Raw genomic sequence first — 24,913 nt, forward strand, 5'->3', positions numbered from 1 at the left:
CTTACTCTTCTTTCCTAGGAATGATACCTCCACATAAACTCCCAAAAGCCTCCCACCTATATTAGTTATCTATTGTGTGACAAATTATCCCAAAACTCAGTGTCTTAAAACAGACATTTATCTCTCAGTTCTCTGGATCAGCAATTTGGGAGTTTAGCTGGGAATAAAATGGATTGATAGGATAGTGTGTGCAAATTTGGTAAAATTACATAAGCTTGAGCCACAATGATTTTAAGCCTTAAATAGGATACATCCACAGGAGATGGGTGTTACAAAACGCTTTTTGTCAACTATTTTTACCTTCCTACACATCCCCTGGACCAATGATTTTCAAGCTTTATCAAACATACAAATCACATGAGGGTCTTGGTAAAATGCAGATTCTGGAATTCACCAGGTCCGGGGTGGGGACCAAGAGTGTATATTTCGAATAAACCCCCAGGTACCCCCCCGCCACACACAACATATTGCCAGTCCAGGCACCACACTTTGAATAACAATGCCCTAGATGGAAATTCCATAGACGTTTTTTTCTTAAATAAATTTTATTTATTTATTTATGACTGTGTTGGATCTTCGCTGCTGCTCACGGGCCCTCCCTAGTTGCTGCGAGCGGGGGCCATTCCTCGCTGCGGTGCGCGGGCTTATTGTGGTGGCCTCTCTTGGTTGCGAAGCACAGGCTCCAGGCGCACAGGCCTAGTGTTTGCGGCACTTGGGCTCAGTTGTGGCACACGGGCTTAGTTACTCCACAGCATGTGGGAATCTTCCCGGACCAGGGATTGAACCTATGTGCCCTGCATTGGCAGGCGGATTCCCAACCACTATGCTACCAGGGAAGTCCCCATAGACAACATTTTAACAGTACTTGGAATAACTTATTTCATTTGTTTCTTAGATGGTTCTCATGTTTCCTCGTGGCAAACACTAAGAAGGGGGTGACAGTGTCCTAGAGAAGTGTTTGTGACTGTCTGTCCTTTATGGAGTATAGGGGCTTAGGCAATCCAGTACAGGAGGCATTTCTCTCATGTGTACTATATGACAGTGGATCTTGGCTTTCCCAGGGCACAGCAATTTAATGAATGCTTTTCGGAAACTCAAGTGTTAGAGCAAGTCGGTACAGAATAGTTAGCTGAAATCAGCTACAGGAGCCAGAAGGACATCTCATAGAGTAGTGGACATCAATCCCATGACAGGCAGCTCAGAGGATCATGAGCAAAATGTAGGGGGCCCACGTGGGATCTTCCTGGACCAGGGATCAAACCCGTTTCCCCTGCATTGGCAGGCAGATTCTTAACCACTGTGCCACCAGGCAAGTCCTGGAATGTTATCTTTTAAGGAGTTGTCTTGTTGATTCTAGGAGAATGTTGCTCTTTATGGTTGAGCATGTATTTCTGCCAAGGGGGGAGGTTTAGTCAATGCATAATGCAGATACACAATGCGCAGTAGGAGAGAGTGAGGAGGCCAAAGGGCAGGAAAATATATGTAAATTTTTTCTTTTCTTGCTATAAGATATGAATTTTATTTCACAATACTCATGTCCTGATTTGCTTATTGATGAATGCTACAAACGTTTATTGTGCACTGATTATGTGCCAGATACTGAGCAATGCACTAGGAGTTAGTGATAAGAAAGCAAACATGTTTCTTGCCCTCATGGAGCTACTGTTTAAAAGGGAGAAAGGAATAACAGAGAAGTGTAAATTGTGATAAATCTTATATAGGAAAAATGCAGGGGACTATAAAGTCAGTATTACTTTGATATCAAAACCAGACAAAGGCATCACAAGAAAAGAAACCTACAGAAAATGTCTTATAAATATGGATGCAAAGATCCTCAACAAAATACTAGCAAATTGAATCCAGCAGTACATAACATGGATAACACCATGGCCAAGTGAGGTTTATCCCAGGGCTGCAAGATTGGTTTAATATTTAAAAATCATTAATGTAATACACCACTTCAATAGAATAAAGGACAAAAGCCACATGATTATCTCAAGAGACATAGGAAGAGCATTTGATAAAGTTCAACACCCCTTCTTGATAAACACTCAGTAAAATAGGAATAGAAGGCAACTTCCTCAGCCTGATAAAGTCAGGAAAAATCCACAAGTAAGATTATACTTAATGGTAGAAGAATGGATGCTTTCTCCCTAAGATCAGGAACAAGACATAGATGTTAGCTCTTGCAATTTCTTCTCCTTTTTCATTTCTAATTCTATTGATTTGAGTCTTCTCCCTTCTTTTCTTGATGAGTCTGGCTAATGGTTTATCAATTTTGTTTATCTTCTCAAAGAACCAGCTTTTAGTTTTATTGATCTTTGCTATTGCTTCCTTCATTTCTTTTTCATTTATTTCTGATCTGATTTTTATGAGTTTTTTTCCTTCTGCTAACTTTGGGGTTTTTTTGTTCTTCCTCTAATTGCTTTAGGTGCAAGGTTAGGTTGTTTATTCGAGATGTTTCCTGTTTCTTAAGGTAGGATTGTATTGCTATAAACTTCCCTCTTAGAACTGCTTTTGCTGCATCCCATAGATTTTGGGTCGTCGTGTCTCCATTGTCATTTGTTTCTAGGTATTATTTTATTTCCTCTTTGATTTCTTCAGTGATCACTTCGTTATTAAGTAGTGTATTGTTTAGCCTCCATGTTTTTGTATTTTTTACAGATCTTTTCCTGTAATTGATATCTAGTCTCATAGCGTTGTGGTCGGAAAAGATACTTGATACAATTTCAATTTTCTTAAATTTACCAAGGCTTGATTTGTGACCCAAGATATGATCTATCCTGGAGAATGTTCCATGAGCACTAGAGAAAAATGTGTATTCTGTTCTTTTTGGATGGAATGTCCTATAAATATCAATTAAGTCCATCTTGTTTAATGTATCACTTAAAGCTTGTGTTTCCTTATTTATTTTCATTTTGGATGATCTGTCCATTGGTGAAAGTGGGGTGTTAAAGTCCCCTACTATGAATGTGTCACTGTCGATTTCCCCTTTTATGGCTGTCAGTTTTTGCCTTATGTATTGAGGTGCTCCTATGTTGGGTGCATAAATATTTACAATTGTTATATCTTCTTCTTGGATCGATCCCTTAATCATTATGTAGTGTCCTTCTTTGTCTCTTGTAATAGTCTTTATTTTAAAGTCTATTTTGTCTGATATGAGAATTGCTACTCCAGCTTTCTTTTGGTTTCCATTTGCATGAAATATCTTTTTCCATCCCCTTACTTTCAGTATGTATGTGTCTCTAGGTTTGAAGTGGGTCTCTTGTAGACAGCAAATATATGGGTCTTGTTTTTGTATCCATTCAGCCAATCTGTGTCTTTTGGTGGGAGCATTTAGTCCATTTACATTTAAGGTAATTATCGATATGTATGTTCCCATTCCCATTTTCTTAATTGTTTTGGGTTCGTTATTGTAGGTCTTTTCCTTCTCTTGTGTTTCTTGCCTAGAGAAGTTCCTTTAGCAGTTGTTGTAGAGCTGGTTTGGTGGTGCTGAACTCTCTCAGCATTTGCTTGTCTGTAAAGGTTTTAATTTCTCCATCAAATCTGAATGAGATCCTTGCTGGGTAGAGTAATCTTGGTTGTAGATTTTTCTCCTTCATCACTTTAAATATGTCCTGCCAGTCCCTTCTGGCTTGCAGAGTTTCTGCTGAAAGATCAGCTGTTAACCTTATGGGGATTCCCTTGTGTGTTATTTGTTGTTTTTCCCTTGCTGCTTTTAATATGTTTCCTTTGTATTTAATTTTTGACAGTTTGATTAATATGTGTCTTGGCATATTTCTCCTCGGATTTATCCTGTATGGGACTCTCTGTGCTTCCTGGACTTGATTAACTATTTCCTTTCCCATATTAGGGAAGTTTTCAACTATAATCTCTTCAAATATTTTCTCAGTCCCTTTCTTTTTCTCTTCTTCTTCTGGAACCCCTATAATTTGAATGTTGGTGCGTTTAATGTTGTCCCAGAGGTCTCTGAGACTGTCCTCAGTTCTTTTCATTCTTTTTTCTTTATTCTGGCCTGCAGTAGTTATTTCCACTATTTTATCTTCCAGGTCACTTATCCGTTCTTCTGCCTCAGTTATTCTGCTATTGATCCCATCTAGAGTATTTTTCATTTCATTTATTGTATTGTTTATCATTGTTTGTTTCATCTTTAGTTCTTCTAAGTCCTTGTTAAATGTTTCTTGCATTTTGTCTATTCTATTTCCAAGATTTTGGATCATCTTTACTATCATTATTCTGAATTCTTTTTCAGGTAGACTGCCTATTTCCTCTTCATTTGTTAGGTCTGGTGGGTTTTTATCTTGCTCCTTCATCCTCTGTGTGTTTTTCTGTCTTCTCTTTTTGCTTATCTTACTGTGTTTGGTGTCTCCTTTTTTCAGGCTGCAGGTTCGTAGTTCCCATTGTTTCTGGTGTCTGTCCCCAATGGCTAAGGTTGGTTCAGTGGGTTGTGTAGGCTTCCTGGTGGAGGGGACTAGTGCCTGTGTTCTAGTGGATGAGGCTGGATCTTGTCTTTCTGGTGGGCAGGTCCACGTCTGGTGGTGTGTTTTGGGGTGTCTGTGGACTTATTATGATTTTAGGCAGCCTCTCTGCTAATGGGTGGGGTTGTGTTCCTGTGTTGCTAGTTGTTTGGCATAGGATGTTCAGCACTGTAGCTTGCTGGTCGTTGAGTGAAGCTGGGTGCTGGTGTTGAGATGGAGATCTCTGGGATATTTTCGCTGTTTGATATTATGTGGAGCTGGGATATTATGTGGAGCTGGGAGGTTTCTTGTTGACCAGTGTTCTGAAGTTGGCTCTCCCACCTCAGAGGCAGAGCCCTGACTCCTGGCAGGAGCAGCAAGAGCCTTTCATCCACACGGCTCAGAATAAAAGGGAGAAAAAGTAGAAAGAAAGAATTAGTAGAAGTGGAAAGAAAGAAAGAACGAAAGAAAGGAGGGAGAGAAGGAGGGAGGGGGGGAGAGAGGGAGGAAGGAAGGAAGGAGGGAAGGAAGAAAGAAAGAAAGAAGATAAAGTAAAATAAAGTAAGATAAAATATAATAAAGTTATTAAAATTAAAAAATATTTATTAAGAGAAAAACAGACGGATAGAACCCTAGGACAAATGGTGGAAGCAAAGCTATACAGACAAAATCTCACATAGAAGCATACACATACACACTCACAAAAAGAGGAAAAGGGGAAAAAATCATAAATCTTGCTCTCAAAGTCCACCTCCTCAATTTGTGATGATTCGTTGTCTAGAGGAGGGAAGGAAGGAAAGAAAGAATGAAGATAAAGTAAAATAAAATAAAGTTATTAAAATAAAAAGTAATTATTAAGAAAAAAAAGTAAAAAGCAAAAACGGAGGGATAGAACCCTTGGACAAATGGTGGAAGCCAAGCTATACAGACAAAATCTCACACAGAAGCATACACATACACACAAAAGAAGGAAAAGGGGAAAAAATCATAAATCTTGCTCTCGAAGTCCACCTCCTTAATTAGGGATGATTTGTTGTCTATTCATGTATTCCACAGATGCAGGGCACCTCAAATTGATTGTGGAGCTTTAATCCGCTGCTTCTGAGGCTGCTGGGAGAAATTTCCCTTTCTCTTCTTTGTTCTCACAGCTCCCAGAGGCTCAGCTTTGGATTTGGCCCCACCTCTGCGTGTAGGTCGCCGGAGGGCGTCTGTTCTTCGCTCAGACAGGACGTGGTTAAAGGAGCAGCTGATTCGGGGGCTCTGGCTCACTCAGGCCGGGGGGAGGGAGGGGTACGGAGTGCGGGGCGGGCCTGCGGCAGCAGAGGCCGGCTTGACGTTGCACCAGCCTGAGGCACGCCATGCGTTCTCCCGGGGGAGTTGTCCCTGGATCCCGGGACCCTGGCAGTGGCGGGCTGCACAGGCTCCCTGGAAGGGGGGTGTGGATAGTGACCTGTGCTCACACACAGGCTTCTTGGTGGTGGCAGCAGCAGCCTTAGCGTCTCATGCCTGTCTCTGGGGTCCACGCTGTTAGCCGCGGCTCGTGCCCGTCTCTGGAGCTCCTTTAAGCGGCGCTCTTAATCCCCTCTCCTCGCGCACCAGGAAACAAAGAGGGAAGAAAAAGTCTCTTGCCTCTTTGGCAGGTCCAGACTTTTCCCCAGACTCCCTCCCGGCCAGCCGTGGCGCACTAACCTGCTGGAGGCTGTGTTCACGCCGCCAACCCCAGTCCACTGCCGGCGCTCCGACCGAAGCTCGAGCCTCAGCTCCCAGACCCGCCCGCCCCGGCGGGGGAGCAGACAAGCCTCTCGGGCTGGTGAGTGCCGGTCGGCACCCATCCTCTGTGCGGGAATCTCTCCACTTTGCCCCCCGCACCCCTGTTACTGTGCTCTCCTCCACGGCCCTGAAGCTTTCCCCCTCCGCCACCCACAGTCACCGCCCGCGAAGGGGCTTCTAGTGTGTGGAAACCTTTCCTCCTTCACAGCTCCCTCCCACTGGTGCAAGTCCCATCCCTATCCTTTTGTCTCTGTTTATTCTTTTTTCTTTTGCCCTACCCAGGTACATGGGGGGTTTCTTGCCTTTTGGGAGGTATGAGGTCTTCTGCCAGCGTTCAGTAGGTGTTCTGTAGGAGTTGTTCCACGTGTAGATGTATTTCTGGTGTATCTGTGGGGAGGAAGGTGATCTCCGGGTCTTACTCTTCCGCCATCTTCCCGGAAGCCCCAGCTCTTGCCATTTCTATTCAACATTGTACTGGAGGTTCTTCTAGCCAGAGCAGTTAGGCAAGAAAAAGAAATAAAAGACATTCAGAATGAAAAAGAAGAAATAAAACAATTTCTATTTGCAGATGACATGATCTTATCAAGGAAATGCAAATTTAAGGCATAATGAGATAGCACTATATACCTACTACAGTGGCCAAATTAAAAAGCAAAAAACAAAAAACACATGTTGGTGAGGATGTGGAACAACTGGAACCCTCATTTATTGCTGGTAGTAATGGAAAATGGTATAGCCACTTGTAATAGAGTTCTCTATTAACTGAAATATATATACATATATACACATACATATGTGTATATATGTATATATATACATACATATATATATGTATGTATATATGTGTGTGTATATATATATATACACACACACACAGGTCCTAAGATCTGCAGGGTGAGTCAGCAAGCTGGAGACCTAGGAGAGCTCATGGTAGTTCCACAGTCCAATTCCAGAGGCCTGAGAACCAGGAGAGCTGATGGTATAGTTTCAGCCCAAAGGCCAGCAGGCTTGAGATCAAGGAAGAGCAAATGTTTCAGTTCTGTCTTATCTTGAAGGTTTTAGCCCAGTACCCCTGCAAAGAGGGCCCTGCCTAGGATTCCCTCTAATTGGTGGCATTTATCCCAAGTCTGACTACACTCACTGGGTATTCTCTTGTTTAATATGCCTCTCCCCTGCTGGACCATGAGCTCCGTGAGGTAAGAGTTAGGTTTATTTGTTCTCTTCTAATCCCTGGAGCCTCACACACGGCCCAGAGGCTCTAGAGGAAACTGGCTGAAAGGACTTCTCAATGCTTTACCAAGTGCTAAAGACTTATTTTGAAAGTTTAAGCTTCCCTCTAGTGGAAAATACAAGCCAAAATTCGAGCCTAGCTTTTATTCTTTGTTTTTGTCAATGAGAGCCCCAGACTCAGACCAGAGAAGCAGAGACCTAGCATCTCTTCTCTCCCTGCCGTGGAGTAGACATCGTGGGCTACCTGCCCACCCTGGGCCCACGTGGAGTTCCCCATAACTGCTGATGGAGGGACAGGCCTCCCCCAGTGGGACCCCTCCCAGGATCTGGGGGCTCTCCCCACCCTTCTCTGATGTTCAGAATTTGCACTGTCTGTCTTTGTCCTTGTCTGTGCTCAGAAACCCATTCATATGGATGTGGGAACACATTCTAAAGCAGGGCAATGGGGGCCATGCTGGGCTTCTCTCCCCCACGGGTCAAAGTCCTGAGCTGCACACTTTAGAGAGTGCTTCTGTCCTGGGGAAACTGGTGGGCTGGTTTGGGGGCAGAGGGCCCCCAATACAGACCGCATTCCCTGACCCTGACTTTGGTAATGGTAATAATGTTGAATCTGTGGTTCTGGGTAGGGGGTCTCTGGGCAGCAGCAGCAGCAGAAATGGCCCAGATCTGGCCATTTGACTCTAAACCTGAGCCTTTGGCTAATGGCATCATAAAATTACACTATATATAAAAGGAGCAGTATCAATTTAGTTTGTCCCTTTACTAAGTGAAGTTTAGTAGTAGTTACCAGCAGTACAAAGATGAATATTACATGGTACTTGTCTTCAAAGAACCACAGCCTCTGATGCAATGTCACAAGTAGACTAGGCCTCAGAAGTTGCAAACTGGTGGTCTACAGATATGTTTTATTTGGCTGGCACAGTGTTTAAGTTGTTAAAAATTGGTTGCCAATCTTTTTTTTTCTTAATTAACTTTTTTTTAAAAATTAATTAATTTATTTATTTTCGGCTGCACTAGGTCTTCATTGCTGCATGTGGGCTTCTCACTGACGTGGCTTCTCTTGTTACAGAGCACGAGCTCTAGGCATGCGGGCTTCAGTAGTTGTGGCTCGGGCTTTAGAGCACAGACTCACTAGTTGTGGCGCATGGGCTTAGTTGCTCTGCGGCATGTGGGATCCCCTTGGACCGGGGCTCGAACCTGTGTCCCCTACATTGGCAGGCAGATTCTTAACCACTGCACCACCAGAGAAGACCCGGTTGCCAATCTTTTAATAAGGGAAATTTCTTATAAAAATCTAGACTTCTGGCTTCAATTGGAAAACCAACATGGCAACATGGGGTCCATACCCATCACTTCTCACGGGACTGGCACCAGTGCCCACTTCTCTCCTTCTGTCACCTGCCTGGCCATTCCGGGCACTGCATTGAGACCCCTGTGCTAGGAATAGCAAGAGGGGAGCAATTAATTCTGGAAGCAGGTGAGAGAGTGGGTGAGTCCTCTCAGGTGCGGTGACTTCCCAGGTGCCATCTCGACAGCCTGCATGGGAGATGGTGGTGGCCACAGGGGCTGTGGCAGGGAGGGTGGGATGAGATGAGAGCCTTATGAGCTGGAGGATGGACTGCACTTGGCTTTGCAGCATTCAGGAACATGAATCATGAATGAGAGCTCCAGGTCAAGTTTTCCAGCAGGAGATGAAACTGAAATAGCTGCAGGAGAGAACTCAGGTCTGAAGATCTCTGTATCAAACATGAATTATGTTACTTGAGGACTGGGGATCTTGTTGAAACGCAGATTCCAGGCCAGCAGATCTGGGGGTAGGGGAGGGACTCTGCATTTCTAACAAGCTCCTGGTCCCTGGACTGTACTTTGAGCGGCTGGGGCTTAAAACAGAGGTTGTGATCCTAGTAGGCTGTGGGCCAAATTTGGCCTGGGAAATAAGGTTTTTCTGGATTGCATAGTGTTTACATTAAAAAAAAAAGTTGCTAACAGCTTAAAATCAGGCATTTTCACATAAAAGTCTGAATCTGTCTTCACCACTCATCATTCTCTATTATATCACTGAATTTTATTTTATTATTTTTCATAATCTTGCTTGTTAATTGATTTTTTACTTGTTCATTGTGCATCTCCACTAGGCTGTGAATTCCATGTGGGCAGGACCTCGTCTGCTTGTTTGCCCCTGCTTCCCTTGAGCCTAGAACAATGTCTGGCACACAGTCTATACTCTCTATATTTATTATTTGTCAAGTGAACTAGCACATCTGCTTTCCTGTGTGCTCACAGTGAGTGCCACTGTCCACACTTGGCCTTCTTCACTCACTTCTGTTACCTCCTGATGAAGGTGGACTCAGGAAAATGCCCTTGGGAGTCCCCTAGGTTTAGGGGATCTGAGAAGGAGGAAGAAGAATGAAGGCAGGAAGGGGAACCAGAAGAGTGAAGGACCAGAAGAGAGAAGGCCCGTAGGCCAGGGGAGGAAGGACTACGGAAGGGGATGCTGGGCTGTCAGTGCTGCAGCGGGCGGAGGGCGATGGGAGCGAGGGAGGGCAGGCCTCTGGAGGAAGCTACTGGCTGTTGAGAAAGCAGGAGAGGAAAGGCACTACCCCAGAGCAATTTGGTGCTATCCAGAAAGTGTGGAGGCAGTATCTCAAGATTGCAGTTGGGCTTTGGGAAGTTTTTAGGGGAGGGCAGTAAGTTTCAAGCCCCTGTGTAGACAGAGTATAAGGACCTAGTGGTGAGAAAGAGAGTGAAGATATAAAAAGGACTGGGAATAATGGGTGCCACCCCACCTAAGGCAGGTGGAAGGCTGTGATGGGCTGCAGATGGAGGGATTGGAAAGGAAGAATTAAAAAACCCTTTCCTTAGGATAAGGGGGAGGGGGCAGGAAAAGCAAACTCCCAAGAAATGTATGCTCCTAAAAGGTCTCCATTTAGGGGAAAACTCTAAAAACTTTCCATATAATCCATGCAAGCATAGGTTTGGAAATGTACCCAGTTTAATAAGTGATTTGTCCTTAATATCATTTCAGCTGTGAGGGATCTGAGAGATTTTAGCCCAAGGTTTTCCTTTAAGGCAGTAAGTGGAAATGTCTTCTCTGTGATAACTGTCATGACCAGGCTCTTGTCTTTCTGTGGGACTCATCTTCCTGGTGTTCTGGTAACCTCTGCTGTTGCCGGCCATCTCAGGTCTGACTAGTCATGGCCTGGCAGAGCCGTTAAAGTGTGGATTCAGGAATTTGTCTGGTTTTTAATACTGGCACTGCTGGGTTAAATTGGGCATTTCTTAATTTCTTGGTGGCTCCATGTCGTCACCTGTAAAATGGGAATAACAATAATATTTCCTGTCTCATAGGATGGTTTTTGAAGATTGAATAAGATACTGCAGATAAAATATGCAGGGGTGTCTTGCACGCAGTACTCAACAAATGTTAGCTATTATCATTGGAGGTTATAGTTGTTGATTAATAAATGTAGGTAAAACATACTTTTACATTCTAAATATTATTTGACATTCTTTGAAAATATCCTCTGTGTGTAGGTAGTGAATTAAAGAGGGGGAGAGAGAGAAAAAGCGAGAGAGCAACTGATTTTTGGTGGTGAAAAGTTTGGAGCCATCTAGGCCAATATACTATTAGAACTGAAGATGCTCTTCTGAGAGGTGAAGTGACTTGCCCAAGGTAATACCAGTAGTAATGGAAGAAACAAGTCTAAATACTATGTTTTTTGAATCTCAAGCCAGTGTCTTTTCCGCTCTACCTCACTTCCAGGTATGGTTTGTTAGTTTTTCGGAACTCATCCCAAATTATGTCCTAATTCAACTCTGTCCAAGTTCGTCCCAGTAAACAAAAAGAGCAAGAGCTTGGACGAGAAGAGCAGTCCTTCCGGCCAGTAGATGGCGCGCAGGCACTGCAACCGGGGTGGGTGGAGGCTGAAGGGGCGGGGCTCGTGCGGAAACTGGGGCCACGCAAACTTTCCTTTAATTGGTCAAAGAGCCTCGGCCCACTATCCAATCAGAAGCGGCTGCTTCTTCGCATTACTGGGCCGGGCGGCCGCCCGCGGAAATTTGAAATGGCTGACGGGCTGCTGGCTGGTGGTGGGTTGGGGTCGGAGGCGATGGCGCGGGACCATGAGCGCATCGGCTGGGCTGCGGAAGAGGAGCCGGCGCCCCTCGGGAAAGGTGAGCACCCGTCGTGACGGGCCGGCGGAGCCGCCGCCTGCGACAGACCGTGTCGGCAGCGCGGGGGGCGTCGGGACTCTCCGAGGGCGCTTGGGGCGCAGGCCTTCCGGACCTTGCTGGCCAGGGTGGCGGCGGTGGCTGGGCGACGCCCCGACGTCGAAGTCAGGAGGTACCTAGGGCAACTCCCCCCGCCCAATCTGGCCTCAGCTTCCTCGAGCCTGGAGGGAACTGGGCCGGGCCGGGAATTCCCACTTTTGTTGTCTGGGTGGGCCCCCTGGGCTTTGTGCACCCGTTTGTGAATCCAGAGTGGGCGCATTTTTTAAATTTGCATCTTAGAGGAGATCACGTACCACACTTCCCTTTACCGAAAGAGAAGAAACTTGAACACTTGGCCTAGTTGGCTGCATCTAAGCCTGCACTGAGCATTGAGGGCAGGTGACATGCCCAAGGGTAGGGGAGCCAATTTGGGACAGAGTCTAAAAGTAGAACCCAGGTCTAATTCTCAGTCCTTTCTACCTCTTCATGGAGACTCCGTTTTTTCCCCCTGATATTTTAAGGTGGTTTTACTTTAACATTTTCAGTTGTATTGTGTAGTGGAAAGAGTCCTGGAGAAGTGAGAGAACATAGGTGTGACTTAACTCCTCTACCAACCACTCTTGTGAACTGGCAACAGTCACTTGGCTTCAGTTTGCCCATCTGGAAAACAGGTAGTGGTGCTACGGAGTGGTGAAGATGAAGTGAAATAATGTGTGAAAAGAAATACTTTCAAATTGGATCTAAAGAATTGTGCTGAAGTAAGGTGTTCTTTTTAATTGTAAGACACACATAACAAAATTTACCATCTTAACCATTTTTAAGTGTACAGTTCAGTGGTATTAAACACATTCACATTGTTGTGTAGCCATCACCACCCTCTGTTACCATGGTTCTTTTCATCTTGTAAACTGAAACTCTATACCTATTGAATAATAAACCCCCAATCACCCCTCCCCCCAGCTCCTGGCAACCACCATTATACTTTGTCTTTATGATATGATTTTGACTAAGTACCTCATATCAGTGGAATTGCACAGTATTTGTCTTTCTGTGACTGGCTTATTTCACGCAGTATAATGTTCATCCAACACTTGTAATTTCCTTCCTTTTTTTTTTTTTTTTTTTTTTTTTTTTTTTTTTTTGCCGTACGCGGGCCTCTCACTATTGTGGCCTCTCCTGTTGCCGAGCACAGGCTCCGGACGCGCAGGCTCAGCGGCCATGGCTCACGGGCCCAGCCGCTCCGTGGCATGTGGGATCCTCCCGGACCGGGGTACGAACCCGTGTCCCCTGCATCGGCAGGCAGACTCTCAACCACTGCGCCACCAGGGAAGCCCTCCTTACTTTTTAAAGCTAAATAATTTTAGCTATTGTGAATAATGCTGCTATGAACATGGGTGTACAAATATCTCTTGGAGACCCTGCTTTCAGTTCTTTTGGAAATTGCTGGGTCATATGGTAATTCTATTTAAAAACTTTTGAGGAATCACCATACTGTTTTCTGCGGTGGCTGAACCGTTTTACATGCCTACCAACACTGCACAAGGGTTCCTGTTTCCCCATATCCTCGCCAACACTTGTTTTCTTTTTTTTTTTTTTGCGGTACGTGGGCCTCTCACTGTTGTGGCCTCTCCCGTTGCGGAGCACAGGCTCCGGACGCGCAGGCTCAGCGGCCATGGCTCACGGGGCCCAGCCGCTCCGCGGCATGTGGGATCTTCCCGGACTAGGGCACGAACCCGTGTCGCCTGCATCGGCAGGCGGACTCTCACCCACTGCGCCACCAGGGAAGCCCAACACTTGTTTTCTTGATAGTTTTTCTTCTTGTTTTTTGGATAATAGTCACCTAATGTGTGTGAGATGATGGTATTATTTCTTTAACAAACATTTATATCTATGTTATGTGGTGGGTACTGTTGTAAGTGATTAACATATAGTTTATTCTCTTAATTTTATTGAAGTTGGCATACTGTTTTCATCTTCCTTTAGGTACAGAGAGATTGTTACACAGCAGGTGAGGTATTGATGTCCTTCTGAGGCTCAGGTGCATTGATAATCTGTAAGCAGGAAGCCCTTCACTACACCTTGGTCATCTTGTTGCCGTGTCCAAACTTGTACTGCTCGCTGCACGACAGGCCAATGAATTGAGAGACGAGTTGTTGGGGCAAGGAATAGAGACTTTATTTGGAAAGCCAGCTGACTGAGAAGATGGTGGAATAGAGTCCCAAAGAACCATCTTGCCAAAGTTAGAATTCAGGCTTCCTTTATACTAAAAGGGGAGAGGTTGTGGCTGGTTGTTGCAAACTTCTTGGTGTCAGAATCCTTTGTTCTTGCATCTATCCAGGTAGGTCAGGTCAGGATGTTCCTGTAAACCTACAACAAGACAAATGTTATTCTCTGTTTAGCAACTTTTTATCTCTATATGAGTGGAAAAGTGTTATACCTTTAAAGGTCAGAGCTTTGAGAAGGGGCTATCCTGTGTATTTCAGGCTATAGGCAACATTCTTGTATCAAAAGCAATAGGATACAAAGGGTAAAGTACAAGAAACACATCCAATATGGAGTCAGATTTGTTCTTCCCTATTACAGTCTGTGGGGTCACATAATTCTGGTGGCCTGAACAGGGGCAGAGAAGTGGAAGGAGGGAGAAAAGGAAGGAGAAATATAAGAGGTAAGGGAAGAGAAAGACTGCTGCTAGTAATTGTCTCAGATACCCTTCCTGAGACCACAGGAAAGAAGTTTGCCAGTCTAAATGCTACCCTCAGTATTTATTTAGTAGTCGTTTTGTCTATTAAAAACATCATATTGCACAGAATTAGATATGTCACTGGCCCAATCACGCCTTGTGAAACAATTACATACAGCCCAAACCTAATGCAATTAGCATTTTCTAATCCTTTCCTTAGACGCAGGCATTGAAATTAGTCAGATGGAACCTAGAAACTTTTGTGAAGTAAACCTTATGCATTATTAATAATCTCTCATCCCTGTTTATTGAGGGGCATTGACAAGCTGATATTGTAGAAATTAGAGGGAGGTTTCAGTTTGTTTGAGATGGAGTATAGGAAATCAGCTCTGTATTTAATGCAGCTTTATGGAATTGTTTTGGAAAAAAATGACTGTAAGCTATGTGACCGTTATAACTTGCTAGCTCTAGTAATAATCATAGCCGTGTCCTCTGAAGGAGACCTTGGGTGATTCCCACTTAATTAAAAACAACCCTCTTCCTCACAGGAGAGCAGCAAAAACCTAACCCATGAAGGATTTTAAATCCTTATTGTTTTGAAGTAGAACTTGGATTTTGAGATATTTTTAAATTTAGAAAACTGTTTTTTTCTGACAATGATAGAGGTAAGTAAAGCATTATACCCAAATCCTTGTTTTTATTTGTTTGGAATTTCTAAGCAAGTATATGAAAATAGAAGCAGTTTATAAGCACTAGAAGTGTCTGGGATAGTTGAGCCTGCCTATTTTTGTTCTCTTAGGTTTGTTTGAAGATGAAGATTCATGCAGTGATTGTAGCAATCATGATAAACCAGGTACTAGTTTACAAAGTTTTGTGCCAGAAGGAAAAACTCATTTCCCAGAAATGTTCCAGACAAGTCATCTTTTGTTCTATGAGCGATTCAGAGCTTATCAAGATTACATTTTAGGTGAGTAGGTCCTCTTTTTTGCTTCTTTTGTCTTTTAATTTATATGTATTCAGTAGATGGTCTCAGTTCCTCAGACTGCTGTTTGTTGGTTCTGAGAAAGTAGATTTGAGTGGATTTATTAACTTCTCTCTCCTTTATGCAGCCCCAATTCTTATTGTGTTTAATTTTTTTGTAGCTGACTGTAAGGCCTCTGAGGTAAAAGAATTCACAGCTGAGTTCTTAGAGAAGGTCCTTGAACCATCTGGATGGCGGGCAGTCTGGCACACTAATGTGTTCAAGGTGCTGGTTGAGGTAAATTTAATTCTGTTGTTAAGACATTTATCTCTAGCTAAAAACACTTTCCCTCAGACTGTTGTAGCCACAGTGCTTATTTTTAATTAAGGTTTATGAGCTGATTGAAAATAGCATGTTTTTTACATCTAACTGCCACGGTGTATGAAGTGTTTCACAAATTTTAAAGGCAACTGAGGAGGAGCTACCAGGGAATTGAGGTGGTTTAAGCTTCAGTGTCCTTTAAAAAGGGGAAATGGATTAGAAACCTATGAAGTGAGGGAGGTATTTGAGACCGTTTAAAAAACAAAGAGGCCTAATTATAAAGTCAGTGGGGTTTGAATTGATTTTTTACCTTCTTAGTTGTAGCCCATTAAAGTAGCTCAAACCAAGCGGGCATTTTAAAACTAGTTTATTTTTTGCCTGACAAAGTTGTAGGTATGTGGTTAACCTCTTGATGTTCCATTGCAGAAAGTAAAAACAATCTTATTTTTCAACTGACTGGGACTTTTACATTAAATTTGCACTCTAATTACAGCTGTGAATTTTTCTCAGTGTGTGTTAACAGGAACCCCGCTCCCCGCTCCGTTAAACTAAAATGGTAAACCAGGGAGTGTGAATGAATACAAATTGTGGCTGCAGACCCTTTAGAAAATGACATCACATGCTGCAGTGACTATATATGAGGCAATGGTTTGCAAGCAGCTGTTCCTTGTGGATTTTTAAATTTTGGGTTATGCTAATGTCTTTGGTTGCAGTTCAGGCCTATTAATTTGATTATGATAGTAGCTCCCTTCCCCCAACACATCTCAATTCTCTAAAAGCAGTCCAAGTCATTGTTTTAAAAGAGAAATGCGCCAGCCATTCCTCTGCTTAAAAACCTCTAATGCATTGCATTTACCAAAGGCCTGTGCTGGCTTTATGGCTTCTCATTGTGCTAGATAACATGTAAAAGCCAAGCTCCTTCCAATGCCCTTCCTGTCCTGATCTTGCCTCTCTCTCACCTCACCTCCTGCTGCCCGTACCTCATTTCCTTCCTGTGGTTCCAGCAAGAAACACTGTTTCTCTGCCAGCTGCCAAGCTTGTCTCTGCCCCAGGGCCTTTTGCATCTTTCCTGCTCTTCACACAGCTGCTTCCTTTTCATCCTTTTTATCACAGTTCAGAAGTGACTTCCCCTACCCTCCCAGTAAAACCAGACCACCACCCCTGCTACTTTTTCTCTGTCACATACTTGTTGCCATCTTGTTTGTTTATTTGTCCTCTCAATTACGATGTCAGCTCCATGTGGGTACAAGCCAAGCCTGTCTTGTTTATCCTTTATGTTATGGAAGAAGGCTCCCCACTCCCATTTCATGCTTTAAAAAAATCAGGCTGTAAGTAGTGTTTTAGATGTATCTTAATTTTGATTTGCATATGTTAAGTCACATTATTTTAAATTTCAGATCACAGATGTGGACTTTGCAGCCTTGAAGGCAGTGGTGAGGCTTGCTGACCCGTACCTCTGTGAATCTCAAGTCAGCACTTTTACTTTGGAGTGTATGAAAGAGCTCCTTGATTTGAAGGAACACCGGTTGCCCCTGCAGGAGCTGTGGGTGGTATTTGATGATTCTGGAGTGTTTGACCAGACAGCACTTGCAATTGAGCATATCAGGTAGGAAAAAAGGTTGATAAAAGTAACCTTGTGGCCAAAAACTTTGGATGAAATGCAGTAATTCTGGTCTGTATTATACCTAGATTTAAAACTCAAACTGTAAACTTGGTCACTGCAATATTTAAAAATATTCAAAGACAGTGGAAACTTTTTAAAATTAAAAAAATGTTTTCAATGTTTAAAATTTTCAATTTGAGGTAATTTCAGACTTACAGAAAATTTGAGAAAAGTAGTACTAGCCTTCTCTCAGTGTCCCCAAATGTTAACAAAAGATAGGGGATTTTAAAATTTAGTTTGTATATATTTAGAAACTGTCTTAAAAGTTCTGGATGCTAAGGCTATAGTTGATGTACTTGAACATAAGAGGAAAGGAAAGAAGGTAAAGAAGGTGGTATACCATCACTTGTGCACTGATAAGCCTGACATACAGTGTTTTCAAGGATATGTCTGGCCAAAGAATGTGTTTTGTCAGGCCACTTCCAGGATCCTTAGGGGGTATGTGCATGCCTTTCAACCTTTTTTGGCTTAGTCGGTTTCCACTTGCATTAATAGGTATGCTTTTTTTAGTTTTTCAGATAACTTTTTTGTCGGATAGTTCCTAATATAGACAGTTCTTTTGAATCTTCTTTTTATAAGTATATTTACTAAGGAAGGCTTATTTTTGGCTAATTAAATATGGACTTAGGGGCTTCCCTGGTGGCGCAGTGGTTGAGAGTCCGCCTGCCGATGCAGGGGACACGGGTTCGTGCCCTGGTCCGGGAGGATCCCACATGCTGCGGAGCGGCTAGGCCCGTGAGCCGTGGCCGCTGAGCCTGCGCGTCCGGAGCCTGTGCTCTGCAACGGGAGAGGCCACAACAGTGAGAGGCCTGCGTACCGCCAAAAAAAAAAAAAAAAGAAAAGGACTTATATTCCTCTATGAACTGGAAGATTGGATAATATAAAGGTCATGTTAATAATGTTGCTTGGTGTTTTGTAGTTCAAAAAGTACTTTCCAGTTTCTATGCCGTTAGTGAGTGAACCTGGTTTTGCTGAGCTTAATTTGATACTCTACAAAGAAGCAGAGTGTCTTGGGCCCTGCTTCTGACATTTCATAGAAAATTTCTAATTGTATGCAAGGACATTGGACTTGCATACAATGCAAGGACTGTAGGTATTCAATATTAGGCCAAACAATATAAATCTAAAGAACTGGCTTATGTCTAGAACCAAAATAACTCTCTTATGTTTCTCTCACTTAAAAAATCTGTCAGTTGAGGCATATGAAGGTAAAGGGATAATTGACGAGTTTAGGAAATTAGGAATCAGGGAGCTAATCTCTTATGGGTATAGAAGTTGATAGAAAGACAAGTATCTGGAATTAGTAATAGTATTATTTGAAGGCGAGCCTGGCTAAATTATTCTTTATTTTGAGGTGAGGGCTCAGATTCTGGTCAGTGTCCAGAAAAGGTCAAATTATGAGGGTTTTCATTTGTTCATTTTATTCAGTAAGTATTTCAGTGCCAGGTCCTGAGTTGAGGGTGATATTTGACTGGTGCACAAAACAGACACAATCACCATCACCAGGGAGACGTCAGTCTAAAGGTGGGAGATGAACCTTGATGAAATAATCACATAAAGATAATGTGTACGATTGGAAACTGCAGTGAGTGCTGTGAGGGATTACAGAGTGTTCTAAGACTAGGTCAGGTTGCTGTAATACGGTTATTTCCTGAGGAAATGGTATTTGAACTTGGGTCTGAAGGGTTGGCTAGGTGAAAGTGGTTGTGGCAGTTTAGGGGAGGGAACAGGTTCAGGAACTCAGTGAGTTTAAGGAGCCGGAGGGCCAACGTGGTTAGAACATAGGCAGTAATGGAAGAGACTTAGGAAACCAGCTTAGAGGTTGTCAGGGGTCCGAAGATGCAGGGATTTGTCAGCCAATGGACAATTTTTGTCTTTAAGAGCAGTGGGAAACCGCTGAAGGGTTTTCAATCAAGGATGAATATGATCAGCTTTGTGTTTTAAAAGGTTTGTTCTGACTGCTGTGTAGAAAGTAAATGGAGGGGGAAGGGGTAGAGAGATCAGTTAAGAGGCAGAGTAGACTAGGGTGGAGATATGGAGAGTACAGATTAGGCTTATTGAGAAAGGAGGATGGCTAAGACTTGGTGGTAGAGTGGATATGGAAGAAGTCAAGGCTGACTCCCAAGTTTCTGTCTTGAGAGAATTAACACTGGAGGAGGTGCAGATGTGAATGAAATGTGAATGCCTGGTACTGAACTGGTGAGGATATTTGAGCTGGGTCATGAAGTGTAAATATAAGCTTACCAGGTGGAAAAGGTGGAAGGCAGTCTGACCAGCATGTCACAGCGGCTTTGAAAGAGCTTGTGAAATTGGTAGTTTGCACACAGGGTCTCTGAGGCAAGAGAGGTGCTCTAGAGGTGGACTGTGAGTCCATGTAATATCACCAAGCTCAGGAATTTGGACTTTGTTCTGAGGACAGCAAGGAGCCAGCAGAGTCTTTTGGTTGAGTAAAGGCATGCTCAGGTTTGGTTTTTTTTTTGGTTTGTTTTTGAGAGATGGACTCTAGAGGGTGAAGAGAATGACAGTCTAATCTGTAAGAATTAAGAGATGGCTTCATTTTCACTACTCCTTCCTTTTCAACTTTTTGACAGTTATATCGTCTGTACTTCCTGGTGTTCCACTAATGCTTCTACTCCTACAGTACCATTGAAATTGTGCTTAAGGTCACTCATATTCTCATATCCAGTCGTCACTCCTCTGATCTCATCTTACCTTGACCTCTTGGTCACATTCTAATTATTTGATCATTCCCATCTTCTTAACATACTCTACTCTCTTTCCAGTTTCTGGGACACCACTTTATGACAGTGTGTCATGGGCTTGCTTTCTTAATAATCTTGGCCAGCTCTTTCCTCTCATGCTCAAACTTTAGAATGTTGAAGTTACCCAGGGCTCAGGCCTAGGTTATCTACACTTCTCTCTCTCTAATCAGCTTTGAAAGCATATTAGAATCTCCTGGAAATTTTCTTTATAGGAGTATTCCAACTACTACATGAAGAAAGAATGATAAGATGAGAATATCAGTATTTTGCAACCCATAATAAAGTAGAGGTTTCAGGCAATGATCATCAATGGCTGCTACAGCCATTGGTGAAAACCTGTTAGGGAACTTTGTGGCAGATAAATCAGGCTGACAATATCTGAATCCATTGATCATTCTTAAGCTCATCATCAAAAGAGATGACCAGGTATCATGTGCTTGGTGATGAAGCTACATTATACCTCCCTTGAAGTATTCTTGCCAAAAAGTCTTTCCTAAAGACGATCAAGTCCCTAGTCCTTACTATCAGTTTACTAGAAATAAAGGAAACAGAAGGACATGTTAACTGACCCCATGGGGAAGCAATCAGTAAAATTCAGAGTGTGGGAAACTATTAAATAAATTGCAAGGTGAAAAAGAAGGATGGATAATCTATAGAGTAAAAGTGATTTAATTAAATTCAATGACTGACCCTTGTTTGGACCCTGATGAGCAAGCCAACTGTAAAACAACAGCAACAACAAAAGAGATAATTAGGGAAAACTGAACACTGACTGGATACTTGGTTATTAAAGAATTAAAACTTTTTTTGTATAAAGATTTATTTTAGAGGCACATACTGAAAATTTATGAGTGATATGATATGTCAGAAATTTGCTTTAAAATGATCCAGTGTCAGGATGGTGGGGGTAGGAGAGCAGAGAAGTAAGTGGGTGGAGTAGAGGTGAAATAAGATTGCCTGTGAGTTGATAATTGTTGAAGCTGGTGATGGATACATGGTATTCATGTTTTCATGTTTGCTCTTGTATATGTTTGAAATTTTCCATGATGAAAAATTTGTTAAATCACTTTGGGGAGCTTTAAAAAAATATGGATCCTGCACCCTCCCTCCCCCATCCCCCACCCAAGAGATTCTAGTTTATTGGTCTGGAATAGGGTTGAAAATCAACTTTTAAAAGCTTCCCAGGGGACTCTAATGGGCAGCCAGGGTTGAGAACTACTGCTTTATTTTATGTCCCTGGATGATCTCATCTATTGCTCTAATGCCATCAATATGCTGACAACTTCCAGATTTATGTCTCTAGCCCTGACCTTTTCCTTGAGCTCTGGTCTTGTATATTTATCTGCACTCTTGACATCATCCATTTGGAGTTCAAATAGGCATCTCAACCTGAACATGTTGAAAACAGAACTCTTTATTTTCAACCCTAAACTTGTTTCTCTCCCAGTCTTTTCTATCTTAACAAATACTTTCCACCAAGTTACAGATGGTCAATAAATAGTTCTTCTGATAAATAGAAGGTCCTAATAGAATCAATGTTGTAGGAAACTTCTTTAGCCAATCCAAAGAAGTTCATGTGTGACTCATGACTATCAAATCTAGCAAATATTCAATCTTCTCTACCATACTTGATAGACTTGTTTTGATTTACTCTTATTCCTCCCAAACCCTAACATTTTAAGCCAGTGATTGAATTTGAGTGATACTAATTTCCTTTCCAGGTTTTTCTATCAGAACATTTGGAGGAGTTGGGATGAAGAAGAAGAGGATGAGTATGATTATTTTGTTAGATGTGTTGAACCTCGATTGAGATTGTAAGTATTTATTAGTGGCCTTGTACATGTTGGAAAAAATAGCTATTTGTGATTTAATTTCACCTGTGTTTTGTATATACTGTATATATACTCCTACAGATAGAAACAGACTGATATACAAATAGTATAACCCACTGACAAGTTATTAAATAAAAATTGTACAGGTGCAGAGAAACCTACTTTTAGTGTTTATAAACCTACTTGTAGTGTTTTTAGAATCTAAAAGCAGAGAATTCAAGAACATGTAAATTAACAGCTCACTCTTGTAAATTTGAATAAAACTTAATTGAGCTAATATGTTAAAAAGAAACAACCCGTTACTAAACTCAATAAAAACAATTGAAGAACAGTGAAATTAATTGAATTATAGAAGACTTTTTTTTTCTTGAGTACTTTTAAAGACATGGCTTTACTCTTAAGTTCTTACAGTAAAACATAGTAGGCTAAACAGACTTACCTCAGGATGTTTTGTCAAGTTCTTTTCCTTAAATCTTATTTGATAAATGATGAAAATACTAAATAGTTAATATTGATGGTGAATAAAAATTTCCAAAATACCTAAATACATTCTACTGACTTATCATATTTTGGTAGGGAAAAACCCTTCCATTATAAAAATACCCCAAATTAACCATGCAACCCAAATAGTTGTCCTGCACTGACTTTGTTAAATGTGGCTTCCACTAGATGGTGCTATAAGACCAGGTAACTTTTTGGTACTTGTGCATAGTAATTTAATACGCAGTGCTGCAATAAGAATAAAATTAGACCTTGCAGGCCAAAAAAAGAAAAAAAAATTGTAGAAGGTAATTTTTTTCCCTGTGTGAAAGATGATTTGGTTACATAAGATAAGGCAGTAACCCTTTACATTTCTGTATAACCAATTTGATTTAGTAAGTTTCTCTTCATTTATACAGTGAATCATAAGTAAAAAATACGTGAGAAGTCTGGTTAAGATTGGTTCTACCTGGTTTAGAATTATGTATGTCTGATTTCAGCTTTTCATAAATTGGCTGTGATTTCTATTTAGCCTTTCCAATTTTTCCATTATGCATTTCCTGTTTTCTCATAGTGTATTCAGTAAAATGCCAGAATTTCAATAAGCTTGCATATTTTCTAGTTTTGATATACTTGCTTTTAAAGAGCAATGATTGGTTTTGATTGAAGGGAAATGTAATGGTGGATGAATATCATGTATCTAGCAAATTTGATCTTTACTTGGAAAATAACTGTATTCCGATTTGACAGTCTTACATGTTCAAACAACAAGAAATGATTTACATACATATCTTATACATCACTGGCAGATGGGAAAGCATAAGGGAGGAATTGTTTTCAGTTATGGAGAAGAAACTATGGTACTTGATGGGGAAACTGGAATGTTATCAAATATAGGCAGACTCTTTAAAAGGTCCCTAGGCTAAGACAGGAGTAGAGCTATTCACAGGCAAGAGTTAAAGGGAATCAAACCATATTGTCTTGATTTTGCACTGTGAAGTAAATATTTTTCCTTTCTAATTCAAAACACTCTGCTTCAGAGCTTATGGGTCTGAGACACAGATGTTGGTTCATTACTTTCAGACTATGAAGTATCACTATAATGAGAAGAAATAAGCTGATTGGCATGGATATTGGAAATGCTAAGAAACTAATTTTAAAATTTGAGTCTTAATCTTTGTAACTTAGTAGATCTGATCAAGCAGTCAGTGGTTGGGCCCCCAATTTCTTGTTTGCAAAGTGGATTTCTAGAATATCTTTAAATGAGTATGGATTAAGCAAAGCAGACAAAATCCTTGCTTTTCAAGCTTCACCTAATTCATTTACTTGAAAAGTGGAAAAAATATTTTCTATTCATCTTAAATACTATTTAAATGTTCACTGTAACTTGATGTAAATTTGTTTAGGTCTTATTTAGAGCGTGACGAAGTTAAGAAGACATTATCTAAGGCAATCGTACTCAACCTTGGCTGCACGTTAGAATTCCCAGGGAACTTTAAAAAATACCCCTCTACTTTTAGAGACTAATTTAATTGGTCTGGATGGGGACCTGATCATCTGTATTTTTAAAAGTTCCCCAGTGATTCTAATAAGCAGCCAAGGTTAAGAAGCTCTGGCCTAAGTCAGTATGCTTTTAACTGAGAAATAAAGCAATTATTTTAAAACGACAAGTGATGACAATAATATTGCAGTTTACTTTCAAATCCATTAATTTCATATCCATTAACTTGATTGTACATTCATAAATTATTGTATCTAGAAGTACTTTTTGTTCTGTCTATATATTTGAGAAGGTTTATAAATTAATAATAAACTTTAAGTGCCAACACAGTTGTCCAATACAAAGTTATTTTGTTTTAATCACTCTCTGGTTTAGTAATAACAGCTTTATTTTTTTCTCAAAATCTCAGAGGCTTATGTTTTTGAAATACTCTGATAATCTTCCTGAGGGAATATTCAGCAAATTCTGCTCCATAGTGCTTTATTTATTTATTTAATATTTTATTTATTTATTTGGCTGCACTGGGTCTTAGTTGCGGCACGTTAGAACTTTAGTTGCAGCATGCGAACTCTTAGTTGCGGCATGTGGGGTCTAGTTCCCTGACCAGGGATCAAACCCGGGGCCCCTGCATTGGGAGTGTGGAGTCTTAACCACTGAACCACCAGGGAAGTCCCCTCCATAGTGCTTTAAATGCAGGGAAGGGGGACTTCCCTGGTAGTCCAGTGGTTAAGAATCTGCCTTTCAATGCAGGGGACATGATTTCAATCCCTGGTCAGGGAACTAAGATCCCACATACCGTGGGGCAACTAAGCCAGTGTGCCACAACTACCATGCCCATGTGCCACAGCTAGAGAGTCCACGTGCCACAACTACTGAGCCCTCGCGCTCTGGAGCCTGTGCTCCACAACTAGAGAGCCCGTGTGCTGCAACTACTGAGCCCGCGCACTCTAGAGCCCCTGCGCCACAACTAGAGAGAAGCCTGCGCACTGCAACAAAAGGCCCATGCACTGCAACAAAAGATCCCACATACCGCAACGAAGATCCCGT

At 41.8% G+C, this 24,913-nt stretch overlaps 1 protein-coding gene across 3 annotated transcripts in view; it reads left to right on the forward strand.

Annotated features, from left to right (window-relative positions):
- Positions 1-11,521: 11,521 nt before the first annotated feature.
- SHCBP1 (SHC binding and spindle associated 1) overlaps positions 11,522-24,913 on the forward strand; it is a gene marked incomplete at both ends in the record, with an annotated part of 36,984 nt that continues 23,592 nt past the window's right edge. For 2 of the 3 annotated variants that reach the window (XM_082863447.1, XM_082863449.1), the window contains 5 exons: positions 11,522-11,630; positions 15,146-15,313; positions 15,489-15,604; positions 17,026-17,234; positions 21,775-21,867. In XM_082863447.1, the coding sequence (XP_082719573.1) occupies positions 11,522-11,630; positions 15,146-15,313; positions 15,489-15,604; positions 17,026-17,234; positions 21,775-21,867 (695 nt within the window). The remainder of the gene's footprint in view (positions 11,631-15,145; positions 15,314-15,488; positions 15,605-17,025; positions 17,235-21,774; positions 21,868-24,913) is intronic. The other variant, XM_082863448.1, reaches the window with a different exon arrangement.

Source organism: Leucopleurus acutus (genome assembly GCF_964270905.1).
Source record: "Leucopleurus acutus genome assembly, chromosome: 20".
Taxonomy (NCBI): Eukaryota; Metazoa; Chordata; class Mammalia; order Artiodactyla; family Delphinidae; genus Leucopleurus; species Leucopleurus acutus.